We start from the raw sequence: 14,058 nt of genomic DNA, 5'->3' as shown, positions 1-14,058 counted from the left end.
GGCAACATCCTGGTAAACCTTCTCTGCACTCTCTCTATAGCCTCCACGTCCTTCTGGTAGTGCGGCGACCAGAACTGGATGCAGTACTCCAAATGTGGCCTAACCAGCGTTCTATACAGCTGCAACATCAGACTCGAGCTTTTATACTCTATACCCCGTCCTATAAAGGCAAGCATACCATATGCCTTCTTCACCACCTTCTCCACCTGTGCTGCCACCTTCAAGGATTTGTGGACTTGCACACCTAGGCCCCTCTGTGTTTCTATACTCTTGATGGTTCTGCCATTTATTGTATAACTCCCCCCTACATTAGTTCTTCCAAAATGCATCACTTCGCATTTATCTGGATTAAATTCCACCTGCCATTTCTCCACCCAATTTTCCAGCCTATCTATATCCTGCTGTATTGTCCGACAATGTTCATCGCTATCCGCAAGTCCAGCCATCTTCGTGTCATCCGCAAACTTGCTGATTACACCAGTTACACCTTCTTCCAAATCATTTATATAAATCACAAATAGCAGAGGTCCCAGTACAGAGCCCTGTGGAACACCATTGGTCACAGACCTCCAGCTGGAAAAAGACCCTTCGACTGTTACCCTCTGTCTCCTGTGGCCAAGCCAGTTTTCTACCCATCTAGCCACCTCTCCTTGTATCCCATGAGCCTTAACCTTCTTAACCAACCTTCTTAACCAACCTGCCATGGTTAGGTTAAGAAGACTTTGTCAAATGCCTTACTGAAATCCATATAGACGACATCCATGGCCCTTCCTTCGTCAACCGTTTTTGTCACTTCCTCAAATCTGTAAGGCACGACCTCCCTCTTACAAAACCATGCTGTCTGTCACCAATGAGATTGTTCCGTTCTAAATGCGCATACATCCTGTCTCTAAGAATCCTCTCCAACAACTTCCCTACCACGGACGTCAAGCTCACTGGCCTATAATTACCCAGGTTATCCCTGCTACCCTTCTTAAATAATGGTACCACATTCGCTATCCTCCAATCCTCAGGGACCTCACCTGTGTCCAATGAAGAGACAAAGATTTCCGTCAGAGGCCCAGCAATTACATATCTTGTCTCCCTGAGCAGTCTAGGATAGATGCCATCAGGCCCTGGGGATTTGTCAGTTTTAATGTTGCCTAAAAAACCTAACACTTCCTCCCTTGTAATGGAGACTCTCTCTAATGGGTCAACACCTCCCTCTGAGACACTCCCAGTCAACAAGTCCCTCTTCTTTGTGAATACCGATGCAAAGTATTCATTTAGGATCTCCCCTATTCCCTTGGGTTCTAAGCATAATTCCCCTCCTTTGTCCCTGAGAGGTCCGACCTTTTCCCTGACAACTCTTTTGTTCCTAACATATGAATAAAATGCCTTAGGATTCTCCTTAATCCTATCTGCCAAGAACATTTTGTGACCTCTTTTTGCTCTTCTAACTCCCCAACAGTCAACATCAGGTGCCCTCAGAACAGGGACCACACGATACAGACCAGAGATCCTTTAATCTAATGATGTAATTGGCTTTCAAATGTATCTTTTTTCAAATTTCCTTTGTCTGTTCGCTTTCCAAGTTTGCTGTTAATAATCAGTGTATATGAATAGTGCGAAATATGATTGTGGAGTGTGCATTCCACTCTTAGTAAGCAGGAGATCTTTAATTTGATTCTATCCTTGTGTTTTTTTTCCTTTAGGCCATCTATGAAGCAATGCTGAGCCAACTCTGGTGTTCAGGAGGTGGTGATGTCATTGATGACTGGTGTAGATGTGATTCTACGACGTTTAGCATTGACGGGCTACCAAACTGTGCTCCCCTCCCTCAGCCGGTGTAAGTAGCTATCCTTCAGTAACTATTACTCCAGGCTGTGACACACTCAGATAACACCCACGGTGTGGTCAATTTTAGTAAATGTGGGAGATATTTCTCAGATCTGATCCTGGTGTGAGACCTTGATTAAGCCAAGTGTGGGCTTGACCACTGAGGTGCTAGCACACCAAGCCCTGTATGCTTTATCTACTTCAACAGGTTAGGGAGAGATCATTTTAATATCTGTCTATATTTTTTTAAATATTTGCTGTCAAACATTTGAGTACTTTATTAGAGCCAAACGGTGATGAAGAAAGTTATGTATTTCGTGTGCAGATGAGGTATTATCCCAATAATTCATAACTTTTAATATGCTTCTGACTTCCTTCATGTCCTGTAAAAATACACACACACACATATATATATAAACATATATATGTATGTATCATATACATTCTATTATATTTTGTATCTATTAAATTAGCCCCTGTGCTATATTTTTCCTGTGCAGTTGCTTCCGGTTGTTGATCTGTTGGTTTATATATTTTTAACTTTTGTCTGCCTAGTTTCTTGGAGTTCCTTCAAGTTTTGCTGGTTTAAAATCCTGTGTGTGCATAGCAGGAGATCTATATTGATGTAGTGATGGTTGCTGCTTTTCTAAGATTAGGGTGGGTGGGTGGGTGTCCTGGAGAGCCAGCAGATGAGCACAGACCCTGTGTAATGCACAGAATGTGCTTGATTTAGCACGAGCCACATGCACCTGGCAGAACCCTTGGGGGGGGGGGGGTTGTGGGGGTGGGGATGACGTCAACGCGACTGATAGAGTGCAAAGAAAGGCACCAAATGCCGGATCCTGCTGATAAATTGGGAAAGATGAATCACTGGTGCCGGGATGGTTTTAGTAAAGGAAGTGCAACAGAAGAGTGCGGAAAGTAGCAGGAATGGCAGGAAGGATGATGGTGAAACCAAGATAGGGCTAAGGGCGGAGAGTAACAATAGCAAACTGTATTTACCTGGTGCCACGAACATTAAAAAGTCTGAAAGCGCTTCATTAATAGACACATGGCAAACCAAAACTGAAGCAGTTAAGGGTGTGCCTCAAAGAATGCCTGAAGAGTTGAGGAGTTTCATAGAATCCTACAGTGCAGAAGGGGGCCATTCGGCCCATCGAGTCTGCACCGACCACAATCCCACCCAGGTCCTATCCCCATAACCACATGCATTTACCCTAACTACTCTCCCTGACACTAAGGGGCATTTTCTTTTAACTTGGCCAATCCACCTAACCCACACATCTTTGGACTGTGGGAGGAAATCAGAGCATCCAGGGGAAACCCACGCAGACACCGGGAGAATGTCCAGACTCCACACAGACAGTGACCCAAGCCGGGAATCGAACCTGGGTCCCTGGCACTGTGAGGTAGCAGTGCTAACCACTGTGCCACCATGCCCCTGCACCAGCTACTCCTTTCTTAAAGGAGTAGCGAGATGGAGGAATTTAGGGTTGAAATTCTTGAGAATAGGATCATTGGGCTAAAAACATGGCTGCCGATGGTGAGGCAAAGAAACAGGGAAGTTGTGCAAGGGGTCGGAATCAGAGGAGAGTGGAGTGATTGGAAGGATGATTTAGTGCCGGAGGAGGATGCAGAAAAGTGAGTGAAATGAGACCACAGGGTGATGCAGTGGCTTTAACGAGGGTCTTAAATTGGATGTGTTGGAGGGTCTAAAGCCAATATCTCTCAGCCAGGATAAAGCAAAGAGTTTGAGAACATACGCAGGGAATTGAACAAGTGGAGCTGATGGAGGATTAAGGTACTGGTTAGTTACGGGATGTGAGTGCTGAGGAGTAATTAAGAAAATATAGGAGTGAGGGGAATAGATTTATAACTAAAGTAAAAACATTTACCTTGATCTTTTTTGCCCTTAGTTCTGTCACATGGGATTGACAAATCAGCTTCATTTATTACGCTCCAGATTTCTTCATCAATGTAACAGATGTTAGTTTGCTTGGCACTGTCTAGTTTTTGAGGGAAGAACAGGCAATTGATTATAAGCATCTTGTGGAGTTTATCTTAGAGTTCTTTTATTTCTTGTTCTTCAGTTCTCTGCCCAAAGGTAGGCTGATCCACATTCTTTACTATGGCTGGATCAAAGAGGCATGACCCCTATCCACCCCAGCCAGAACGGGGATCAAACCCATGTTGTTGGGGCCAATCTGAGGCATACTGGGTGTCCAGACAACTGAACCAACATATATACTCTTATGTGTAACTTGGACCTATGGATAGTGATGGTAGATGTTCTAATTTCTTTCTTTTGCATGGCTGGGTAGGAATTTCTCCCATTTTTACCATATGTTAGAAGGATATACAAGTTGATATTCAACCTGCTTGGCTTAGTTATGAATGTACCTTCCATGACCATCAAATCCTAGAATGAGACTTGAACACTGATCTTCTGGCTCAGAGGCAAAGCACCACCCACTGCATCACAAGACCCCCTAGATTGGAATTATGGATTGGTTAAAACACCCTCGGGGCTGTAGGGGCTCTCTTGTCTGTGCTGTCTCTCTGTAAGAACAACTCATCTAGTCCCACTGCCCTGTCCTCACCCCATAGCCCTATAACTGCTTTCTCTTCAGGTGCTAATCCAGTTCCCTTTTGAATGCTACAGTTGAATCTGCCTCCTCCACACTCTCAGGCAGTGCACAGAGCCCCTATCTGTTTGATAATGACTTGCTATCCACTGGTCTGGCAGTGGTGATGCTCCAGCTGTCTTCAGTGCCCTAGATCAGGAATGATGCGGAGATGCCAGCGTTGGACTAGGGCGGGCACAGTAAGAAGTCACACAACACCATGTTAAAGTTCAACAGGTTTACTTGGAATCATGAGTTTTTAGAACTTTACTCCTTCATCAGGTGAGTGGAGGTAAGTTCACAAGCACGCCATATATAGGTAAAGACACAATTGCAAGATAATTACAGATTGGAATGGTTGGAATATGAATCTTTACAGGTAATCAAGTCTTTACAGGTATGAACAGTGTGAGTGAAGAGAGGGATAATCACAGGTTAAAGAAGTGTGAATTGTCTCAAGCCAGGACAGTTAGTAGGATTTTGCAAACCTAGGCAGTATGGTGGGGGGCTACATGTAGTGTGACATGAACCCAAGATCCCGGTTGAGGCCGTCCTCATGCGTGCGGAATGGATGAGGAGGGGGACGTTCAGCCAGCGTCCAGCCAGAAGTGCATGTGTGGGTGTCGGGCAAGGAGAGCATATTCCAAGCATAGTTCCAGTTGAATCTGTTCAGCCTCCTGCATGTATTATGGTGGGCCAGGTGAGATCGGGAGCCAATTCCTCCAGGGGATCAATTTCTTAAAAAAAGAAAAGAGAAATAAATGTATTTGACAAAGAAATTGGTTTGAGTGAACATAGCCCTCACCAGAAATGCACTTCATTCCTGAGACAGGCGCCATCTGTCACTCGAGCAGTTTGGTGGTAGGAAGGACACTTTAAGACTCCCCAAAGATCAGGAGTCGACTTATCTGACACCGAGCATTTGTGATTTTAATTTATCTCTATGAGGTGGGGAGGGAGCTACTTTTCAATAATGCATGGTATTTTAACAGAAGTGATCTCTGGGGTATTGTGCTTTAATATTTTATATACAATCCGGCTGCATGATTGCATTAATCACACAAAGTGCTAGGAGTGGATCCGTAATGGTTGATTTCTGATTTATGGACTGGGGCAAACTGACAGTAATTAAAATGAAAGCATTGCCACAAAGTCATTTTAATCCACTAATATAAGTTCAGTCCAATCTTTGAAGCACTTAATATTTCTTTGTTAAAATAATGATGATCACTCAAAGGAAGACTATGCTTCGACGAATATAGATGAAAAGAGCATTTTGTTCATCCACTAATAAAAAGCCAAGTATCTAGAGTTAATGGATGTCACATTGAAACTAAATTGTGGTAATTCCACCATGGGCGGGATTTAAATTTGTTTTTTTATTTTTAATGTCACTCCTCTTTCTCCCCCTTCCAATTCTGTCAGTCCCTCCTCTCACTCTTTGTCCTTGCCCTCCTGTCGCCCTCTCTTTCGAGAGAGAGATGTGCTGAGGTAACTCAGGGAGGAATTTCCCCAGGCAAGGGGAAGCCGGTTTGCGAGGGTTCAGCACCCTAAAACTGATGTTGTTGGATCAGGATCCTGGCATCATCCCACCCTCTTCCGGGTTTCAAGTGAGTGAGGAACGCCTTTGAATATGCCAGGATATCGATTAGGATGTCTAAATTGCCAATTAAGTGTTGTTGTTATCCTCAATCCTGGCTTTCATAGAGGGGGGAGCCTGTTTTCTGACTTGTCAGCAACTCTCCAGGGTCACCAAAGCGAGTTCATGGCAGGAATAGCTTCTTCAGTAAAACTGACAGACTGGGAGGGTTTCGACCACTGAAACTGAAGAGCTCCAGCCATGACCAGGTAAGAGGCTGCTGCTCATTAGCAGATCTTTTCTCAGAAAAAGAAGTCTCACAACACCAAGTTAAAGTCCAACAGGTTTATTTGAATCACGAGCTTTCGGAGCACTGCTCCTTGTTCAAGTGAGTGGTGCTTCGACTGCTTGACAGCTGATTGCCAACTTCTTGGAAGGCACTTCCACTTGTCGAGCACTTCACTCACCTTCAGCTGCAATTCGTTGCAGCCTTCACCACGGGCATGGGAGCAGCTCATGTAGCTCCACCTTCCAACTCTGCAGATGGTGAGGATGAGAAACAACCCCATCAGCAACACAAGCAACAACAACAGCAGCTGCCCTCTCCTCGGACTCATGCTCCTCCACAGGGCAGAGTGAACGGACACTGAGATCCAAGTGGAAGAGGAGATGAGATGAGAGTCTAGAGGCAGAGGATTGGCTCTGCAACATCTCTGAGCACCAGAGCCTCAGGAAGCTCATGCTCTCACTGCAGGTCACTGCTACTGTCTGTCTGCCTAGAACAAGACATCCTTCTCATTGGACCAGGCGGGCAGGCATTGCCTGTGGCCTGATAGGGCAACCTTCCTTTGACTGCCACGGGAATGCACTCCAGACTCAAGCACTCCATGGAAGATACGCTTTGTTAGGTGTGTGTCAGGCATTCTGGTCACATGACCAGCCCAGTTGTGACTGTCTCAATATGATGGGGATGATTGGAATGCCAGCTCAGATCAGCATCTCTGTGTTTAGTATTTCATCCTGTCATCTAATCTTCAGAAGTTTCTGAAGGCAGTCAATGTAAACTTCCCTGAGCTTCTTGTCATGGCATTATGGTCAATGTATACGTAGAGCAGATTCTATTGCTCTCCAGTTGTTCCGTTTGGTAATTTGTGTTCAAAGTCATTGAATTATACTTGTTTTGACAATCCTTGCATCTGTCTCATCAATATGGACAGGTGGAGAGATTATACCGTATGCCTGGTGCGTGCTCAGTGACATGTCAGCAGCTTCTTCATGGCTGGCTTGTGGTGCCAGGACAAGGGCAGCAGTGCAGTGGATCAGGGGGTGGGGGGTGGTAGCAGCATTGGGCCATCCAATTGGCAAAGCAGTCTCCCGCAGTTGGGACAGTGCACTATCAGTTGCATTGCCACACTTGGCATCTGGTTTCTGAAGCAATTATGCTCAAGCGGCATTAATTCCCGAGAATGCCAATGATTGCCCCTGCTCTGTTAACCCCTTGTTCATAGACTTCTAGATCAACCGATTGTAGGGGCAGCCAAACCATGGGTGACCGGACGAGTTTGAGAATCCTCTGGTGAGGAGTGGATCACTCACTGAGGGTGGCACTCGGAACACCCAGCATTATAGTGAAATAGGCATGGGACGCTAACCCCTTATGGTCCAAGCGAACCGCTCAGTCAGGGAGTGCAGGTTAGGCTAGTGCCAGTGCTTGCACTGAGAGCACAGGCAGCAACTGATTGGCCAAAACTGCCACCACTCTGTCATGTGATGTGAGGCTAATGGCGGTAGAGTTTTGGTCAGGCATCAAAGAAACTGAAGATTGAGCATCCATGTTGTGGCTCGGTCTGTCTGGGAGCTTCCTATCCTTTGGAGCTTTGGAGATTACTGAAGCTCTAAGGGCACGGCATGGAGGGCAAATCAGCGTTCACCCTGCCAGAAATCCGACATTAAATCCATGCCTGCTCATTTCGTGCACTAAGTGACGCACAGTCTGTGGAAACACTCGCCATCAGCATCAACGGGTCCGATGCCACTTTTCCCAGCCTGACATATGACATTGCTGATTTTGGGGCAACTCCACCCTTTATGTAACACCATGTGAAAATTTAAATACAGCTATTGTCTTCCCTTCAGTTATTCAGTATGTCACGTTTTCAATAAACACTATTGTGTTTGTCAAACATGTGGCTGTTTCAATTCGCCCAATTATCTTAAAATGGGCAGTAATTAAATCTCCATTTCTGGATGTGCCCAAGCTGATTAATTGGATGTGGTTACCTGACTTATCTGTCTCTTCCTTTTTGAATCGAGGTGTTGCATTGGTGACACTTCTGTCCCCCACACTGAATCATAGAATCCTACAGTGCAAAAGGAGGCCACTCAGCCCATCGAGTCTGCACCGACAACAATCTCACCCAGGCCCCATCTCCGTACTCCCACATTTCCACCCTGCTAATCCCCCTAGCCTACGCATCTCGGGACAATAAGGGGTCATTTAGCATGGCCAATGTACCTAACCCACATATCGTTGGACTGTGGGAGGAAACTGGAACACCCGGTGGAAACTCACGCAGACACGGGGAGAATGTGTAAACTCCAACACAGATAGTGACCCAAGCCAGGAATCGAACCCAGGTCCCTAGCGCCGTGAGGCAGCAGTGCTAACCACTGGCCAGCCTGCCGCCCTTTTTAAAAATTTTTACTTTATTCTCTTGTCCTTTCACTCTCTGAGGGTCAATGCTTGCCACAGACATACTTCATTAATCGCCACTTGCACCCGGGCTTTGGGGTGTTTGGGCTCGGAGGCGGGTTAAGTAAGCTCAGAGGCTACGGCAGCTTGCACCCCCTCCCGCCCCTTCCTTCCTTCAACTTGCTGGCTTCTTGCTCCAGTTTGTGGTTATGTATTTTAAAATGATTCAAAATCTTGTTTGAAGCCTTCAGTGTTTTTTCTGTTGCTGCAGTATCCTGTGCTGCATGGTATCAGTGACTTTTAAGTTCTATCCATTTGTTATAGTTAGACATAACCATTTTCCAGCAACATCCCCCAGAACACCTACGTTCTCATGTCCATTGTTATTTATAAACACCCACACAAAGTACTTAATATCTTCATCATATCGTCACAGTGAGATTTCTGTCTTCATCCAAAATTGTCTAACCTTTGTTATTATTCTGTCACATTTAAAATACTTATAAAAGCCCTTATAAAAGCCTTTTATGCTATCAGCCAGACTTGTCAAATTCCCTTTTGCCCTCTTAACCTTTCTTTTCATCTCCCACTATTCTTTTTCCTCATGATTTTCTTCAGTCGTGCGAGCCCTCATCTTTATCATACATCTTTCTTTTAAGCTTCAGTTCAGTTTCAATCTCTATTATGTCAACAAAACTACCCTTCAATACAGTCCACTTTTGTATTGTGTGAATATATCCGTGCCATATTTCATCCATCCTTTATTTGAAGATTCAGAGTTGCTGATCCATTCGCTGTTTGCTAGCTATTCTTCTTCAGCTCAATGCTTTCTTCATTTTGTGAAGTTTGCCCTTTTCCAATCTAAAATCCTTATCTCTAGATCTTCATTATCTTTTTCTATTATTACTTTGGCATCGTGTAATAGCCACCGTTTCCCAATCCTCACATGAGTCATTTGTCCTATTTTATCCAGCTAAATTAATCAATGCTTCCTGTTGTATATTGTATGCTCAGTAGGTCTCACAGAAATTCTGAAGCTTGTATGGTTGAATATTAAGTGTTTATTAATAACACATAACAATGTACATATATACAGGTTATAGACCAAGCTAGGAGCAAATTCCATGCTTGCTTCTACACAGGTCTCTGTTCAGTCCATGGCTGACTCTAGTCTGTCATGTGTCCCTCTACATCATACTGTGGGCGGTACTGTTTCCTGGACCCACATTAACCCTTGCTATACCAGGAATCCGTAAACTACAGTTCTTTCCTTGTTGAATTAGGGAACCACTGATTTGGGACAGCAGTGGCAAGGATCCGTATAAATGAAGTAAAGGCATAGAAATGGTAGAATCTTGAGTGTGCAATACAAGCAGAAAATGGTGATAAGAAGAAGAAGGAATGTGACTCTAAATCATTCACGCTAGTTAATAATACTAATATTTCCTTTTTTTATAATGTTAAGTTTCAGTGAAATTCCATCAATGATAAAACAAACATTAGAAGGCAGATCCACTGGATGTCAGAGATGTAACTTCATGCCTCCTGCTCACTGCATAGTAAATTCTTGCATGCTTTTACAGGAGAACATCATACTGAAGGAATGTGCATGCCACATTAAGTATACTTGTATATAAGTGATGTCCCATACATGAAATGCATTACTCTGGGCAAGGTTCTTTTCCCTATTATGAACCTTCTTCATTCATAATGGGTTCAGCGCCACTAAATAGGCAAACACCCATATTCGAGTGCTACGAAAAGCAAGCTCGCTGTCGTTTTGGTCATTCTTGAAGTCCAGTGGGGTTTTGGACCCCATCACATCTTGGGAATGGCAATTATAAAAATAACAGATCATATACTCTGTGACATGGTGTAGTTTCCACCCCATTCCTCCTCGATTTCTAGGCAGCACTTTGACACAGATGACCACATCAGCCCTTTACCGATGTCTCCGCTCCAGTGCCCAGCTCCGGTAGAGTCTGCTCACTTGGTTCCAGAAACGGATTCCCTTCTCATTATCTCACTGCATCATTATCTCAGGAGTCCCCGAAGAATCTGTCCTTGAGCCCTGCTCTTTGTCATCTGCAAGCTGCATTTGACAACACAAATTTGGGGCCTACTTTCACACAGTCAAAATCCACTAATTCTGTCCAGCTCTGCCACACCACGGTTGTCAGAATACCTTCCCCAATTGCAAAGTGTGTGCCCATCCTCCTCCCTGGCCGCTTAATCAGGCTGTTTCCAAATTAACAATCTTATTAGACCCTGACCTGAGCTTCTGATCCGATATCCTCTTTATCGCGTGGAGTTCCTATATCCAACTCCACAGCATTCATTGCCTCAGTGAAACATGCCCTCGTTACCTCCAGATTTAACTATCTCAGCGAACCCTCATGTTCTGTAAACGTTAGCTCTGCTGTCCAGACCCTAACCTGCACCACGTCCTGATCATCCATCATGCCTAGAATTGCTGACCTATGGGTCCCTCGTTGCCTCTAGTTTAAAATTCTCATCCTTACATTAAATTCCTTTCATGGCCTTGCACCTTCTAAACTCTCTTTCAGCCCCACCAGAATTCACTATTCCTTCAAATATGTCCCCTTCTGCATCCCTCTCTCTCTTCAGCTCATTCAGGCACCTAGGACAGGATGTTTATGCCGATATAGGGGTGGGAATGGAGGTGGGCAAATGTGAAACCTCCCGATGTTGGCTGGCATGCCAGGCCACCAGAGTCCCAATTTCCTGAATACTGGATTGGGTACGGGAAGGCTACCCGTCCACAAACAGTGAGCCCCTTCAGTGAGTTGCTTACTATTTCAGTTAAGAGACCAATCACTGCATCTTCATGTGGCATTGGGAGCATAGCAGATGCTTGGAGGATTGCTGTTGGTAACAGATAGGGGGAGAGCTAGTGCTCTGGGATCTATCTCCATTTCACTTCCCTCACCACCCACAGTCACCATACCTACTTGACCATAGCAACGGTTACAGTCCACTCGCTGAAGCTCCCTGCCCTTCTCCACAATGGTGGTGTGGCATTTACCTTCTTCAATGTGGTGAGGAAAATGATGAAGGCTGACTGTTGCTGCCCCAGTATGAGGTCGGCACCTAGATTTGATCCTGATTTTGAGGTACTCAGCCTAAATAGAAAATCTTGCCCCAAATCTCAGAATTCTGCCTCCACAATTCTTTAGCCCCCTCTCCAACTTTAAGATGCTCCTTACAAACAATTCTTTGGTTGACTCCAAATAAATCTTGTTACGGACAGGAGGGGGGTCAATTTAAACTACTCTAATTTCCCCAGTCGTTACCCAGCTTCAAACAAAAAGGTGTTTGTTTATTCTGATTTCTCCTTTTATAAATGGTGGCATATTTTCCCCAATCCTTAGTGATACATGTATGTGGGGGTTTGGGGTGCATATTGCCCCATTAAGGATGCAGATCATGTGACACCTGAGGTGGGGTTAGCTCCTCCTAGTGGGTTGACAAGAGTCCAGTGTTACCTGGATGATATTTTGGTCATGGCTTCAACAGAGGAGGAGCATTTGAAGAACCTGGAGAATACATTAAAGAGATTGTAGAAGGATGGCTTACAAGTCAAAAGAGAGAAATACGAGTTCTTTAAGGATCCAATTGAGTAACTAGACCATGTAATTGACGGCGAGGGTTAGACAAGGCATCTAAGAAGATGGAGGCCATCATGATGGTCCCAAGGTCAGAAGATGTGACCATTTGAAGTCTTTTTTGGGACTCCTTAACTATTACAGCAGCTTCATTCCAGATCTGATGACGGTGTTGAAAGCGATGCATTGGTTGCTGGGAAAGGGCAGCTGTTGAAGTGGACTAAGGAATGTGAGGAGGGCTACCTGGCAGGCTTTGACAAGTCGGAAGTGCTAATTCATTTCAACCCCAAGTTACCGTTGCAGCTTGCATGTGACTCTCGCCCTATAGGGTTGGGGCTGTCCTGTCCCACATTATGCCAAATGGAAAGGAAAGGCCCATCATATTTGCATTAAGATCATTGACAAATGCTGAGGCAAAGTATGCTCAGGTGGAAGTTTGATCATTTCCTATATTGTAGGCATTTCGTACTTCTGACAGACCACAGGCCTTTGACATCCATCTTAGGGCCGTAACGTTTATGATGGCAGCTCAATTGCAAAGGTGGGAGTTGGTCTTGTTAGCCTACTCATATGAAATCTGGTACCGCCAATCTGAGGAACACAGCAATGTGAATGATCTGTCAAAGCTGTCTTTGCCTGGGATGCTCCCGCCTGGAATCTGAAGATAATGTATTTCACATAAGAAGATAAAGTTCCGGTTACCGCTATCCAGGTGCAGAACGCCACGCAGAACGATCCAGTTATGAAGCAGGTAGTGGACCGAATCCTGAGACGAAGGACGAATAGTAGGAACAACCCAGAGTTACGGCTGTATATGTCCCGAAGATGAGTTGTTCATGTTGGATGGATGTTGAATATGGGGTATGAGAGTCATAATTCTCCTCTCATTAAGAGGAAAGGTGTTGGAACAGGTGCACTAAGGGAATCCGGGGGTGGTGCAAATGAAAGAAGTAGCAAGAAGCTATTTTTGGTTGCTGAATGTTGATGCCCAAATTAAAGAAAAAGCGGCATCGTGTGAGTCCTGCGCTTTGGTATGGAAGGTGTCACCTTTGTCACCTCTTCATCCATTGGAATGGCCCCAATCACAGATCCACAATGACTTTGCCGGGCCAGTAGAAGGACTGATGCTCTTACTAGTAGTGGATGCCCACTCCAAGTGTCCGGAGGTCGTGGCTATGAAGTCCACGTTGGCGGAGTCAACGCTACACAAACTGGATGAAATATTTGTCCAGTTTGGCATTCCAGAACAAGTTGGTGACAATGGACCCCAGTTTGTGGCACAAGATTTCGATGAGCATGTGGAACACCATGGAATCAGGCATGTGAGGTTGGCACCGCGTCACCGGCGACAAATGGTCTGGCAGAACGATTTGTTCAGACCTCAAGACTTTGAAGGCGTCGCAAGGGGAGGGGTCGCTAGGGCGACGGATGAATAAATTCCTGAGTATGTACCACACACACCGCATGCAACAACCCAGTGCTCGCCGACTTTGTTGATGTTCAACCGGAAATTGGGAACCATGTCTGATCTGCTGCAGCCGGAGGAGACCCGAGAGGTGGTTAAGTGGAACTAAGAGGGACGGATGGCCAGAAAAGCAGGAAGTGTGAAGTTGAGGACTTTCCAGAAAGGGGAATTTGTTCTGGCCAGGAATTACACTTCTGGGGAGAAGTGAATACTGGCTACAACTGTCGCCCAACTTGTCCTACACAGTACAGACC

At 45.1% G+C, this 14,058-nt stretch overlaps 1 protein-coding gene across 1 annotated transcript in view; it reads left to right on the top strand.

Moving 5' to 3' along the window:
• astn1 (astrotactin 1) overlaps nucleotides 1-14,058 on the top strand; it is a 2,581,734-nt gene that overhangs the window by 2,396,954 nt on the left and 170,722 nt on the right. The window contains exon 21 of the mRNA XM_078219174.1: nucleotides 1,695-1,828. Coding sequence (XP_078075300.1) covers nucleotides 1,695-1,828 — 134 coding nt within the window. The remainder of the gene's footprint in view (nucleotides 1-1,694; nucleotides 1,829-14,058) is intronic.

Source organism: Mustelus asterias, chromosome 8 (assembly GCF_964213995.1).
Source record: "Mustelus asterias chromosome 8, sMusAst1.hap1.1, whole genome shotgun sequence".
Lineage (NCBI taxonomy): Eukaryota > Metazoa > Chordata > Chondrichthyes > Carcharhiniformes > Triakidae > Mustelus > Mustelus asterias.
This window is presented reverse-complemented; position numbering and strand designations above follow the sequence as displayed.